The sequence below is a fragment of the Coregonus clupeaformis genome, unplaced genomic scaffold, assembly GCF_020615455.1.
Source record: "Coregonus clupeaformis isolate EN_2021a unplaced genomic scaffold, ASM2061545v1 scaf0429, whole genome shotgun sequence".
NCBI classification, from domain to species: domain Eukaryota; kingdom Metazoa; phylum Chordata; class Actinopteri; order Salmoniformes; family Salmonidae; genus Coregonus; species Coregonus clupeaformis.
Genome location: NW_025533884.1, coordinates 267,767 through 283,623, shown reverse-complemented (window position 1 = coordinate 283,623; position 15,857 = coordinate 267,767). Strand labels below are relative to the sequence as shown.

Genomic DNA, 15,857 nt, shown 5'->3' with positions numbered 1-15,857 from the left:
TATCTGAGCTGTTGCCAGATAATTGAATGTTCATTTCTCTACCATAAGCTGCCTCCAACGTCGTTTAAGAGAATTTGACAGTTTGTCCAACCAGCCTCACAACCGCAGACCACGTTTAACCATGCCAGCACCCATGACCTCCACATCCGGCTTCTTCACCTGCGGGATCGTCTGGGGGGGGGTGGGGTTACTGAGGAGTATTTATGTCTGTAATGAAGCCCGTTAGTGGGGAAAAACTCATTCTGATTGGCTGGGCCTGGCCAGGATCGAGTCAAAGATTAACGGAGCAAGTACAGAGAGATCCTTGATGAAAACCTGCTCAGGACCTCAGACTGGGAAGAAAGTTCACCTTCCAACAGGACAACGACCCTAAGCACACAGCCAAGACAATGCAGGAGTGGCTTCGGGACAAGTCTCTGAATGTCCTTGAGTGGCACAACCAGAGCTGTGCAGCAACGCTACCCATCCAACCTGGCAGAGCTTGAGAGGATCTCCAGAGAAGAATGGGAGAAACTCACCAAATACAGGTGCGCCAAGCTTGTAGCGTCATACCCAAGAAGACTCGAGGCTGTAATCGCTGCCAAAGGTGCTTCAAGAAAGTACTGAGTAAAGGGTCTGAATACCTATGTAAATGTCATATTTCAGGGCGGGTTTTATTTATAAATTTGCAAACAAATTCTAAAAACGTGTTTTTGCTTTGTCTTTATGGGATATTGTGTGTATATTCATGAGGGGGAAAAAACTATTGAATCAATTTTAGAATAAGGCTGTAACGTAACAAAATGTGGAAAACGTCATACATATATAGAGAACAAGTATTTGATACACTGCCGATTTTGCAGGTTTTCCTACTTACAAAGCATGTAGAGGTCTAATTTTTATCATAGGTACACTTCAACTGTGAGAGACGGAATCTTAAACAAAAATCCAGAAAATCACATTGTATGATTTTTAAGTAATTAATTTGCATTTTATTGCATGACATAAGTATTTGATACATAAGAAAAGCAGAACTTAATATTTGGTACAGAGATCATACGTTTCCTGTAGGTCTTGACCAGGTTTGCACACACTGCAGCAGGGATTTTGGCCCACTCCTCCATACAGACCTTCTCCAGATCCTTCAGGTTTCGGGGCTGTCGCTGGGCAATACGGACTTTCAGCTCCCTCCAAAGATTTTCTATTGGGTTCAGGTCTGGAGACTGACTAGGCCACTCCAGGACCTTGAGATGCTTCTTACGGAGCCACTCCTTAGTTGCCCTGGCTGTGTGTTTCGGGTCGTTGTCATGCTTGAAGACCCAACCACGACCCATCTTCAATGCTCTTACTGAGGGAAGGAGGTTGTTGGCCAAGATCTCGCGATACATGGCCCCATCCATCCTCCCCTCAATACGGTGCAGTCGTCCTGTCCCCTTTGCAGAAAAGCATCCCCAAAGAATGATGTTTCCACCTCCATGCTTCACGGTTGGGATGGTGTTCTTGGGGTTGTACTCATCCTTCTTCTTCCTCCAAACACGGCGAGTGGAGTTTAGACCAAAAAGCTCTATTTTTGTCTCATCAGACCACATGACCTTCTCCCATTCCTCCTCTGGATCATCCAGATGGTCATTGGCAAACTTCAGAAGGGCCTGGACATGCGCTGGCTTGAGCAGGTGGACCTTGCGTGCGCTGCAGGATTTTAATCCATGGCGGCGTAGTGTGTTACTAATGGTTTTCTTTGAGACTGTGGTCCCAGCTCTCTTCAGGTCATTGACCAGGTCCTGCCGTGTAGTTCTGGGCTGATCCCTCACCTTCCTCATGATCATTGATGCCCCACGAGGTGAGATCTTGCATGGAGCCCCAGACCGAGGGTGATTGACCGTCATCTTGAACTTCTTCCATTTTCTAATAATTGTGCCAACAGTTGTTGCCTTCTCACCAAGCTGCTTGCCTATTGTCCTGTAGCCCATCCCAGCCTTGTGCAGGTCTACAATTTTATCCCTGATGTCCTTACACAGCTCTCTGGTCTTGGCCATTGTGGAGAGGTTGGAGTCTGTTTGATTGAGTGTGTGGACAGGTGCCTTTTATACAGGTAACGAGTTCAAACAGGTGCAGTTAATACAGGTAATGAGTGGAGAACAGGAGAGATTCTTAAAGATAAACTAACAGGTCTGTAAGAGCCGGAATTCTTACTGGTTGGTAGGTGATCAAATACTTATGTCATGAAATAAAATGCAAATTAATTACTTAAAAATCATACAATGTGATTTTCTGGATTTTTGTTTTAGATTCCGTCTCTCACAGTTGAAGTGTACCTATGATAGAAATTACAGACCTCTACATGCTTTGTAAGTAGGAAAACCTGCAAAATCGGCAGTATTGGTTTCTCAAATGACTGCCTCGCCTGGTTCACCAACTACTTCTCAGATAGAGTTCAGTGTGTCAAATCGGAGGGCCTGTTGTCTGGACCTATGGCAGTCTCTATGGGGGTGCCACAGGGTTCAATTCTTGGGCCGACACTTTTCTCCGTGTATATCAATGATGTCGCTCTTGCTGCTGGTGACTCTCAGATCCACCTCTACGCAGACGACACCATTTTGTATACATCTGGCCCTTCATTGGACACTGTGTTAACAAACCTCCAAACGAGCTTCAATGCCATACAACACTCCTTCAGTAGCCTCCAACTGCTCTTAAACACTAGTAAAACTAAATGCATGCTTTTCAATCGAACGCTGCTGGCACCCGCCCACCCGACTAGAATCACCAGTCTTGACGGGTCTGACCTAGAGTATGTGGACAACTACAAATACCTAGGTGTCTGGTTAGACTGTAAACTCTCCTTCCAGACTCACATAAAGAATCTCCAATCCAAAGTTAAATCTAGAATCGGCTTCCTATTTCGCAACAAAGCCTCCTTCACTCATGCTGCCAAACATGCCCTCGTAAAACTGACTATCCTACCGATCCTTGACTTCGGCGATGTCATTTACAAAATAGCCTCCAACACTCTACTCAGCAAATTGGATGTAGTCTATCACACATCCGTTTTGTCTCCAAAGCCCCATACGCTACCCACCACTGTGACCTGTACGCTCTTGTTGGCTGGTCCTCACTACATGTTCGTCGTCAAACCCACTGGCTCCAGGCCATCTATAAATCACTGCTAGGCAAATCCCCGCCTTATCTTAGCTCATTGGTCACCATAGCAGCACCCACCCGTAGTCTGCGCTCCAGCAGGTATATCTCACTGGTCATTCCCAAAGCCAACACCTCCTTTGGCCGCCATTCCTTCCAGTTCTCTGCTGCCAATGACTGGAACGAATTGCAAAAATCTCTGAAGCTGGAGACTCTTATCTCCCTCAATAACTTTAAGCATCAGTTGTCAGAGCACCTTACCGATCACTGCACCTGTACACAGCCCATCTGAAATTAGCCCACCCAACTACCTCATCCCTATATTGTTATTTATTTTGCTCTTTTGCACCCCAGTATCTCTATTTGCACATAATCTCTTGCACATCTAGCATTCCAGAGTTAATACTATTGTAATTATTTTGCACTATAGCCTATTTATTGCCTTACCTCCATAACTTGCTACATTTGCACACACTGTATACATATTTTCTGTTGTATTTTTGACTTTATGTTTTTTACCCCATATGTAACTCTGTGTTGTTTTTATCGCACTGCTTTGCTTTATCTTGGCCAGGTCGCAGTTGTAAATGAGAACTTGTTCTCAACTGGCTTACCTGGTTAAATAAAGGTGAAATAAAAATAAAATACTTGTTCTCCCCACTGTACCTCTAAATAGTAAAACCAGAGAAACTGATAATTTTGCAGTGGTCTCTTAATTTTTTCCGCAGCTGTATATATATATATATATATATATAGCACCAGTCAAAAGTTTGGACACACCTACTCATTCAAGGGTTTTTCTTTATTTTTACTATTTTCTACATTGTAGAATAATAGTGAAGACATCAAATCTAAATGTCCATTGCTCGTGTTTCTTGACCCAAGCAAGTCTCCTCTTCTTATTGGTGTCCTTTAGTAGTGGTTTCTTGCTGCAATTCTACCATGAAGGCCTGATTCACACAGTTTCCTCTGAACAGTTGATGTTGAGATGTGTCTGTGACTTGAACTCTGTGAAGCATTTATTTGTGCTCCAATTTCTGAGGCTGGTAACTCTAATGAACTTATCCTCTGCAGCAGAGGTAACTCTGGGTCTTCCATTCCTGTGGCAGTCCTCATCAGAGCCAGTTTCATCATAGCGCTTGATGGTATTTGAAACTGCACTTGAAGAAACTTTCAAAGGTCTTGACATTTTCCAGATTGACTGACCTTCATGTCTTAAAGTAATGATGGACTGTCGTTTCTCTTTGCTTATTTGCTCTTGCCATAATATGGACTTGGTCTTTAACCAAATAGGGCTATCTTCTGTATATCCCCCTCCCTTGTCACAACACAACTGATTGGCTCAAACGCATTAAGGAGGAAAGAAATTCCACAAATTAACTTTTAAGAAGTGGCAAGTGTGTGCAAAGCTGTCATTCTGCAGCGATACGCCATCCCATCTGGTTTGGGTTTAGTGGAACAATCATTTGTTTTCCAACAGGACAATGACCCAACACACCTCCAGGCTGTGTAAGGGCTATTTTACCAAGAAGGAGAGTGAGGGAGTGCTGCATCAGATTACCTGGCCTCCACAATCCCCCGACTTCAACTCAATTGAGATGGTTTGGGATGAGATGGACGGCAGTGTGAAGGAAAAGCAGCGAACAAGTGTTCATCATATGTGGGAACTTCTTCAAGACTGTTGGAAAAGCATTCCAGGTGAAGCTGGTTGAGAGAATGCCAAGAGTGTGCAAAGCTGTCATCAAGGCAAAGGGTGGCTATTTGAAGAATCTCAAATATAAAATATTTTGATTTGTTTAACACTTTTTTGGTTACTACATGATTCCATATGTGTTTTTTCATAGTTTTGATGTCTTCGCTATTATTCTACAATGTAGAAAATAGTTTTAAAAAATAAAGACAAACCCTTGAATGAGTAGGTGTCCAAACTTTTGATTGGTACTTTATATATATATATATATATATATATATATATGGTCAGTACTCCTTGATTCCACACTGAATTAATTCATCATTGGAGAACCAGTCATTTCTAAGAGATTGATGCCCTTCCTTGCTTTCATGAGCAGCGAACTGTGACAAAATCAATCATAGGCCTACTGTCCAACATGTTCTAGCAATCATGTTGCAGTGAAACCACAAACCATAGCAGTCCACATTAAATCTAGATTGTAGTATTTGCATGCTTTTTGCCAGACTGAGAATACAGTATATGAATTCATTTCCCCTTCAGCCACTAAATGTTGTCTATATTGAACATGCTGCCAGACTGTAAATGTTGGCTATGTGTATGTCTTTGATGCGTGAAAACACTATACATCTCCATCACCTATATGTCTAGACTACATCAAAGTCCACATCCTTCATATTATAATGCTACTTTTTGTCTGATGAATAAAATCAATCAATAATATGCCATTTAGCAGACTCTTTTATCCAAAGCGACTTACAGTCATGTGTGCATAAATTTTTACGTATAGGTGGTCCCGGGGATCGAACCCACTACCCTGGCGTTACAAGCGCCATGCTCTACCAATTGAGCTACAGAGGACCACAGAATGAAACAAATAGACAAATCAAGCCCTTGGCTCCCAAACATCTTGTGATGGATGATGGCTAGTGTTGTGGATCATTGTGTACAAACAGATTCGGCCTACTACAGCAGCACTACATTTACATTTACATTTTAGTCATTTAGCAGACGCTCTTATCCAGAGCGACTTACAGTTAGTGAATACATATATATTTTTTTATACTGGCCCCCCGTGGGAATCGAACCCACAACCCTGGCGTTGCAAGCGCCATGCTCTATCAACTGAGCTACATCCCTGCCGGCCATTCCCTCCCCTACCCTGGACGACGCTGGGCCAATTGTGCGCCGCCCATGAGTCTCCCGGTCGCGGCCGGCTGCGACAGAGCCTGGATTCGAACCAGGATCTCTAGTGGCACAGTTAGCACTGCGATGCAGTGCCTTAGACCACTGCGCCACTCAAGAGTACGAAATTGGTCTGATGTGAATCTTCACTTAATGCATATGCACTTACTGTCATCTCCAAGTTTGGACGCATGCTCATTTATCAATTCTTCGCCAACATCCACGATTTGCTCACTGTTTCTGTGGTTATCCTCCCTCCACTTCCGCAGCTTGTCTCTCATTTCTGTGAACACAAATCAGGCAATAAAAAATTACATGCTTCATATAACATCATATTGAATCAGGTAGAGCGCACACACACACACACACACACACACACTCGAGAGTGAGCAGCACACTATCAGCCCCTGGAGCAATTGGGTTAACTTGCTCAATAGCACAACGGTAGTGGACACTAATGATCCTGAACCAGCAGCCCTCTACTCTAGCAGGCAGTTCAGTGCATACTTTTTCTGCTTACTGGTCCACCTCTCTAACATCTGGGCTACCTACAGGTTCCTGACATACAGTGCCTTCAGAAAGTATTCACACCCCTGACTTTTTCCACGATTTACACAAAATAAAAATTAACATTTGTTAAATAATTATGAATAAAAAAAAACACTAATATATCTTGATTACATAAGTATTCAACCCCGAGTCAATACATGTTAGAATCACATTGGGCAGCAATTACAGCTGTGAGTCTTTCTGGGTTAGTCTCTAGAGCTTTGCACACCTGGAATGTACAATTCGTTTTTTGCTCTGTCTTTCATTTTTTTACATTTACATTTTAGTCATCTTTCCATAGATTTGAGCCGATTTAAGTCAAAACTGTAACTAGGCCACTCAGGAACATTCAATGTCGTCTTAGTATGCAACTCCAGTGTAAAAGTGACTCGTTTCATGAAACTAGACGTATGTCGCATATACATTTATTTTTTGTCAAAATGAAGTTTTTTGCAGAAATTCCTTCTGCAACATGTGAACTTTCATGTGTCTTAATAACAAACTTGTATTCCATCCATAAATATGAATACAATTGTTAAATTACGAGCCTAGTTGGTTTAGCCATGGAAAAAGACAGGAACCTTCCCGCTAGCCATGATTGGCTGAGATAATGGATGGCCTGGACATGCCGGGATATGAGTTTGGATTGGTCTGCCATGTAGCACGCTTCTGTCTATAACGTGAGCTGTTCAGTATGTGTTGACAGTCCTTTCTACCACGCCGTTTTTGAAAGATATAACTTTAGCCATCGAGAACTACAAAAGTTTTGCTACTTTCCTCAACAAAATTGATTACCTGAATTTAGCAGGCTCCATCGACAGATCAGTTGGAAAAAGTGATGGGCTACTTTCTACACACGCCACAGTCAGTGTGAACCGGAGTGACTTGACACAATGCTGGCCAAAAAAGGGTTGCGTTCGGCTATCTACTCCGATTTCAAAGCCCGCTCGTCTGAGTGTGCCAGAGCACAGAATAACTGATGAATTTACCAACGCTTTACACCCGTTGAATATGGCCGGTGTCAGTAAACGTCGGCAAATAAAGCGTAATTAAATTGTTGCCAGCATCACAGTTAGTCACCAACGCTCTGGATAACATGAAAACACCCTAACCAGGTCTGCTAGGGCGAGTAAAATGGTCAGAGTGAGATTCTCTCTAATTTGTGTCTGGAAGTAGCTAGCAAGCTAGCCAACATTAGCGTGGGTGCTAGACTGCCGTTGTGAGGTCAGAACGCTCGGATCAACCCTACTCCAAGGCCAGAGGTTCCAAGAGCGAACCGCTCTGAATTTACGAACGGACAATCTGACAACGCTGTGAATTTACGAACGCCCAGAGCGCACTCTGGCACTCCAGATTGAATTTACGAACACACCCAAGATATAGCTACAAACAAAAAGGAGTTAAATGGTTCCAGTCTGCCGTGAAGCGTTCATCCATGTATACGGTTAAGAGTCTAGCTACATTTTCAGATATAAGTTTCTAATTTTGTAAGAAAGTCGTGTTAGTTATGGTAGCTAGCTAACGTTACATTTATGATCTGTGTAGTAATATTATTCAAATCAGAAATCCATTTGCATTGCTAGTTATAGCCTAATGTTAGCTAGCTGACATTGAACCTAGTTTGTTAGCAATAGCTAACTGCAGATTCATACTACAGCTATTCCAATGTTTGTATTGGTATGGTAGTAGTATGAGTTGGGATTATGCCGGTTCATTGTTTAGCTAGCTAGCTAGCTACCTACATGTCTAAACACAAGACTCCACCGCGGCCGGATTATTACATGACCCATCAAATTAGCCAGGTGTATCTGGGGGGTGATTACGGCCATCTATTGTATTTCACGAACATGTGAACATGTCTAGACAATAGTGACCCATCCACTTAGCTAGATGAGGCTGGGTTATAGCATTTCCTTCACATGACCCATCAATTTAGTATGTTGGGTAAGCATCATCTAATAATAATAATAATAACATATTCATAAAGTATTTTTTTCTGGACACTTTGTTTTTGATATTGCTACTATGCAAGTAACCACTTCACTGTACCGTTTACACCTTCTATATCCTGTGCATGTGACAAACGTAGATTTTATTTGATATAGCGTGTGTTTACCACATTGCCTCACATGTTATTATTATTATTATATTATTATTATTACATGTGAATCCTTAAAAATATGGGTGGGGCTAAGGCTTAAGAGGGTGTGAACGATGCTGAATGGGTGTAGACAAAGAGCTCTCCAGTAGGTGTACCAAAACATTCAAGGACCATTTTCTCAAAAGTGGGGTTAGAAGTTTATCAACTTTCAAAGCATCATTACTTTCCCATTGTTCCTCAACTGCAGTATATGATATACAATTTTTCTAGCTCTGAGTCTCTACTTTTATCTAATGTAAAAAACACAATTTCAAATGTTGCTACATAAGACCGAATCGAGGCGGTCCTTAAGGATTACAAACATACCCATAACATGATGCAGCCACCACTATGTTTGAAAATATAGAGAGTGGTACTCAGTAATCTGGTGTATTGGATTTGCCTCAAACAAAACATTTTGTATTCAGGACAAGAAGTTAATTGCTTTGCCACATTTTTTGCAGTATTACTTTATTGCCTTGTTGCAAACAGGTAGTGCTAAGCGATTAACTTACATTTCTGTTATTTTCCATTTATAAACAACTAATTGACCGATGTCGGTTAAATTATTTGAATTCCATTCATTAGTTTTTTTCCCTGTGAGCTCAATGCACACATCACACAGTTTCTCTAGAGATACATCGGATCCAGCCTGAACTGTTCGATGTAGTAGGGAGGTGTAGTTTCCAACAGGCCAATATTCTACATAGTTTAGCACATAAAGTGGTAATTAACTACAATGACCATAATCCATTGTGTATCTACTTGTCCGGTGTGTTTCTTTTACGCCTGCTTCGGATGAGAGAACAATGAGCGATCGTGATGTGATAAAGAGCAGTTGCTGCTTCGCGAGTTATCTCTACCTGAAAATATATTATCTAAGTGAGTGATAGTTGGTATTCCGCTGTAATAAAAGTATGCCTTGTTTACTTTGAAGAACTACACAAATGGTTATTTTGTCAGACAGCATAGGCAGCAGCTCTATAGAGATGAGATGACTTGGAAATAAATAATAGTCATCAAATTAAACAAACGTAATATACACAACTGAAATATTTAAGTAATGTAATGTTAATAAGTGATAAGCAGTAATGGGCAGTCACTACCATCATGGGACTTTTATTAATTGTTTTATTCAACCCACATAATGCATAGTGATTTTAATGTTTAAAAATATTAACGAAACCAGTGATTATTTTTTAAATAATCGAATCGAACTCAAAAAGCACTAATCGTTAAGCACTACAAACAGGATGTATGTTTTGGAATATTTGTATTCTGTACAGGCTTCCTTCTTTTCACTCTGTCAATTAGGTAAGTATTGTGGAGTAATTACAATGTTGTCGATCCATCCTCAGTTTTCTCCTATCACAGCCATTAAACTCTGTTTTAAAGTCACCACTGGCCTCATGGTGAGCGGTTTCCATCCTCACCAGGAACTGAGTTAGGAAGGATGCCTGTGTCTTTGTAGTGACTGGGTGTATTGATACACCATTCATTTCATTTCATTTCATTTCAGTCATTTAGCAGACGCTCTTATCCAGAGCGACTTACAGTTAGTGAGTGCATACATTATTTGTTTATACTGGCCCCCTGTGGGAATCGAACCCACAACCCTGGCGTTGCAAACGCCATGCTCTACCAACTGAGCTACATCCCTGCCGGCCATTCCCTCCCCTACCCTGGACGACGCTGGGCCAATTGTGCGCCGCCCCATGGGTCTCCCGGTCGCGGCCGGCTACGACAGAGCCTGGATTCGAACCAGGATCTCTAGTGGCACAGCTACTAGACCACTGCGCCACTCGGGAGACTAGTGTAAATAATAACATCACCATGCTCAAAGGGATATTCAATATTTTTTTATACCCATCAACTAATAGGGGCCCTTCTTTCCGAGGCATTGGGAAGCATCCCTGGTCTTTGTGGTTGAATCTGTAAGATAATTGTATGTGTGGGGTACAGAGATGAGGTAATCATAAAAAAAGTATTGTTAAACACTATTATTGCACACAGAGTGAGTCCATGCAACTTATTATGAGCCTTGTTAAGCACATTTTTACTCCTGAAATTATTTAGGCTTGGCATTACAAAGGGGTTGAATACTTATTGACTCAAGACATTTCAGCTTTTCATTTTTAATAAAAAATCAAATAAAAAACAATTTCACTTTGACATTATGGGGTATTGGGTGTAGGCCAGTGAATTTTAAATTCAGGCTATAACAACAAAATGTGGAAAAAGTCAAGGGGTGTAAATACTTTCTGAAGGCACTGTATATACGGTTAAAACAAAGCTCATTCGCTAGTTATCTAAATATCTACCTAGCAAGTAAGCTAAAGTCAACTCTGGAAAACTCGCACAACAATGCTCTCTCCTTTAGTGTTAACACGCAGGCTTGAGAAGATCTATCTTTTGCTGATTTTAGCTAGCTAGTAATAGCTATCCATTAGTAGTAGGCACGTCAAACGTTCAGCCTGCTGCACAGACCCTATGGACACTAGTCTAGAGTAGCTGGTTAAATTGTGCTTAGGAGCATCTACATGGTTAAACTAGTGAGAAATAGATGTGATTATTTAAAAAATCTGTGAGTTTCCATGATGTGGACAGTATGTGTTACTACCAGGGGTTGGAACTGGTTCAGCGAACAGAACAGAAAACCGGAAAATAATGACATTTTTAGAGGAACAGAATCAGAACGAAAGTGATCTATACTGTTCTGGAAAATAACCAGTATTTTAAAAGAATGGGAACCGGTTAACTTTCTTTTACGTTTTTGTCAAGTCCCACAAAAAACGCAACAAAGTGCCTATGCAAAGCCCTCACTGTCACTCAAACTTATTCCAGTGTCTGCCTGCCAGCTGAAAATCTTTGCCAGTGTGTGTAAGCTGCCTGCCCGAACCCCCCTCCGAAGCATAGGCTACTGTACCCTACTGATGTTACAAGCGTGATTCCGAAATTATGGAGAAAGATTTTTAATGAGAGAAGAATGGATTCACTTTTTCAATGCTAATTAAGAACACTATAGTTATCATGTTTCACATTGGATTTATTTACGTGTTTTTATATTAACTCTGGTGCCGCTCTGCACACACAAGCTTGTTAGCTAGCTCTGGTCCAATGTTAAGCCCACTTTCGAAAGTTCAAAGACATTCAAATTTCTTTCATAAAAGCTGCTCCTCTGTAGGTATAAAAATAACAAATATTTTTTTTTTATAATTCTATGGGTCTAACTCAGATAATGCATGTCATAACACGATGCCCAGCGCTTAAAGGGATACTTTGGGATTTTGGCAATGAGGCCCTTTATTAATTTCTCCAGAATCAGATGAACTCGTGGATACCATTTGTGGATAGCATGCTAGTTGATACCATAGACTTCCAGTCATTGCGCTAACGCTAGTTAGCATTGGATTCACGAAACTACCTCTAACTTCCTTCATACTGGACAGAGACATACAAATTGGATCCACAAGTTCATCTGACTCTGGGGAAGTAGATATAGTGCCTCATTGCCAAAATATCCCTTTAAGCCAAGCCTCCTCCTCCACCCTCTCTTGCGCTCTTCAGTCGCATCTCGTGCCCTACACTTATCTGTCTAATTCATGTAAACAACTAGCTATAGCTTGCCTGCTTCACAGCAAGCTGCTCTATCCGCACTGATTGGTGAAGTAGTTGAATGTAGAGCTAAATGTAAAAAAATAAAAAATAAAATAATGATTTCAGAGGTTTAAAAAGGAACAGAAACAAACAAACTTTTTGGGGGTTCAAACCGGTTCATTACTTTATTTTGGTGGTCGGAACAGAGGAACGGAATTTAAAAAAGAATGGTTCTGTTAGAACGAAACAATTGGAAAATAATTTTTGTTCCAACCCCTGCTTACTACATTACACAAGCTGACGTTTTGACCACATCGAATTGGGGGGATTACACATCCTTTTTACCTCAGAATGTTTATAGTCAATACGATGACAAGAAATTGCTTAACACAGAACAATATCTTTGGCTTTGTACTATTGATTTTGTCATATGCGCTGGGGGTCGCAGGACTTAGAACGCAGTTAGCCCAAACATTTGGCCCCTGTTCTATTGATTTCAGAGTGATATCGATGGATGTGATTAACAAAAAAAGTGTTGCGTTACACTTACCTCGTTGGCCCACTTGAATCAAAATGTAGCTAGCTGCATTTTACAAAGTGTCCTCTAACCAGTGATGAACACATTATTCCCAGATTCTGTGTGGTTTTTGAGTAGTGTTAGTTAACAGGACATGCAACCTCATCTCCCCCCTCTCGCGCAATTTATGTTAATGTCATAATCAACAGGAGTGACTGAAAAAAAAGTGTTGCGTTTCTCTTTCGGTTTTAGTGACCACCGTATAAAAATCTAACATTCCAAAATGTCGCTGTCTGTGTTCTGCAGGTTGTCCTCTGACCTGTGATGTATAAATATATCCAGTTTCCATGTGGTTTTTGAGTTGTGGTCTTTTCAACAGCAAAACAACAGGGTTTTTGGTGCATGGGCAGGTGCTCATTTAAAAAATACAAGTAATATGATTACCATTGTTGCACATATGTGTAGATAAACATAAAATGTACTATGTTTTTTTATGTTTAGGTTTACAGTGCCTTTGGAAAGTATTCAGACCCTTTGACATTTTCCACATTGTTACGTTATACCCTTATTCTAAAATTGATTACATTGTTTTTTCGCCTCATCTACACACATTACCCCATAATGACAAAGCAAAAACATTGAACTGAAATATGACATTTACATAAGTATTCAGACCCTTTACTCAGTACTTCGTTGAAGCACCTTTGGCAGCGATTACAGCCTTGAGTCTTCTTGGGTATGACGCTACAAGCTTGGCACACCTGTATTTGGAGAGTTTCTCCCATTCTTCTCTGCAGATCCTCTCAAGCTCTGTCAGGTTGGACAGGGAGCGTTGCTGCACAGCTATTTTCAGGTCTCTCCAGATGTGTTTGATCGGGTTCAAGTCCGGGCTTTGGCTGGGCCACTCAAGGACATTTAGAGACTTGTCCCGAAGCCACTCCTGTATTGTCTTGGCTGTGTGCTTAGGGTTGTTGTCCTGTTGGAAGGTGAACCTTTGCCCCAGTCTGAGGTCCTGAGCGCTCTGGAGCAGGTTTTCATCAAGGATCTCTCTGTACTTTGCTCCGTTAATCTTTCCCTCGATCCTGGCTAGTCTCCCAGTCCCTGCCACTGAAAAACATCCCCACAGCATGATGCTGCCACCACCATGCTTCACCGTAGGGATGGTGCCAGGTTTCCTCCAGACATGACGCTTGGCATTCAGGCCAAAGAGTTCAATCTTGGTCTGAGAGTCTTTAGGTGCCTTTTGGCAAACTCCATGCAGGCTGTCATGTGCCTTTTACTGAGGAATGGCTTCCGTCTGGTCACTCTACCAACACTCCAGGAAGAGTCTTGGTGGTTCCAAACTTCTTCCATTTAAGAATGATGGAGGCCACTGTGTTCTTGGGGACCTTCAATGCTGCAGACATTTTTTGGTACCCTTCCCCAGATCTGTGCCTCGACACAATCCTGTCTCTGAGCTCTACGGACAATTCCTTCTACCTCATGGCTTGGTTTTTGCTCTGACATGCACTGTCAACTGTGGGACCTTATATAGACAGCTGTGTGCCTTTCCAAATCATGTCCAATCAATTGAATTTACCACAGGTGGACTCCAATCAAGTTGTAGAAACATCCAAGGATGATCAATGGAAACAGGATGCACCTGAGCTTAATTTCGAGTCTCATAGCAATCTACACACTACCCCATAATGACAGTCAAAACAGGTTTTTAGAAATGTTAAAACATGTAATAAAAATAAAACCGATACCTTATTTACATAGGTATATGTAAATAAGGTATCGGTTTTATTTTTATTAAATTTAACATTTCTAAAAACCAGTTTTCACTTTGTCATTATGGGGTAGTGTGTAGATTGCTGAGGAATTTGTTTTATTTAATCCATTTTAGAATAAGTCTAACATAACAAAATGTGGAAAAAGTCAAGCGGTCTGAATACTTTCCTTAGGCACTATCACAAACTGTTTCTGCATATTGGTTATTGATTGACACTTTAAAACGGTGTTTTGGCATTGTGCTATTTATCAATATGTCTTGTCAACAAGAAGCAGCGACAGCATAATTTTAAATGTCAGTTTTAGGAATATAAATTACATTTACAACATTAATTTCTAATGGTATTATACTTAGCTAATCAGGTAACCTTTGAAAGAGTCCAAAAACGTGCTGTGATTTATTTTGATGATAGACAAGAAATCACCAAAACGGGTTTTCCCGTTGCCCATTAGTAGTATCCATTGCAAGACCGTGTATTTTAGCAAGCCATCTGATGAGGCAGAACAATGTCAGCAGGTAGCTAGCTAGCTAACTTAGTTAGTTATAATCAGCTGACAGGCGTTAGGTACCTAGGCTAGCTCGCTTAGCCTGCTGTGTATCCTTGCAAACTCACATGCTGTGGACTGTTAGCTACGACAATGGGATACAAAATAACAACATTAACAGATGAATCAATACAACGTTAGCTAGCTAACTTTGCTAAAATCGTAGAAATAAGAAAGCTAGGCAGAAATAATGTGCTAGCTAAGTGGCTATCTCGTGTTAGCAAGCTGAGCTAACAAGTTAGCAGCTGGCTTGATGAGATGGACATACGCAGCTACATTCGCCGAACGATGGCTAAAATGCCCTACGTCGAATTATACAAGGATTTAGCAACACACTTTCAGTCATACAGTACATTAAAACGTTTAATCGTCTGTGTTTACCTTCCCAGGTTACATCGTACATTTCTGATACCGACGCCATCTTCCTTGGCAGCACAGGTCCAACGTCATTGAACTGGGTGTGGCTTGTTTCTGCTTACTGAGCCTTTGCTCTCTGAATAGTGTAACCACAAGTGACCAGTCAGTCTACAAGCTCGAGAATAGTCAAACGTACACTGCTCAAAAAAATAAAGGGAACACTTAAACAACACAATGTAACTCCACGTCAATCACACTTCTGTGAAATCAAACTGTCCACTTAGGAAGCAACACTGATTGACAATACATGTCACATGCTGTTGTGCAAACGGAATAGACAACAGGTGGAAATTATAGGCAATTAGCAAGACACCCCCAATAAAGAA

The 15,857-nt window shown here is 41.2% G+C and overlaps 1 protein-coding gene across 1 annotated transcript in view; it reads right to left on the bottom strand.

Annotated features, from left to right (window-relative positions):
• Window positions 1-15,600, bottom strand: part of LOC121585968 (ER membrane protein complex subunit 2) — a 72,906-nt gene extending 57,306 nt beyond the window's left edge. Inside the window, exons 1-2 of the mRNA XM_041902341.2 lie at window positions 15,496-15,600; window positions 6,162-6,275 (exon numbers count right to left, since the gene is read on the bottom strand). Of these exons, the coding sequence (XP_041758275.1) occupies window positions 6,162-6,275; window positions 15,496-15,535 (154 nt within the window). The 5' untranslated portion in view covers window positions 15,536-15,600. The remainder of the gene's footprint in view (window positions 1-6,161; window positions 6,276-15,495) is intronic.
• Between the last annotated feature and the right edge of the window lie 257 nt (window positions 15,601-15,857).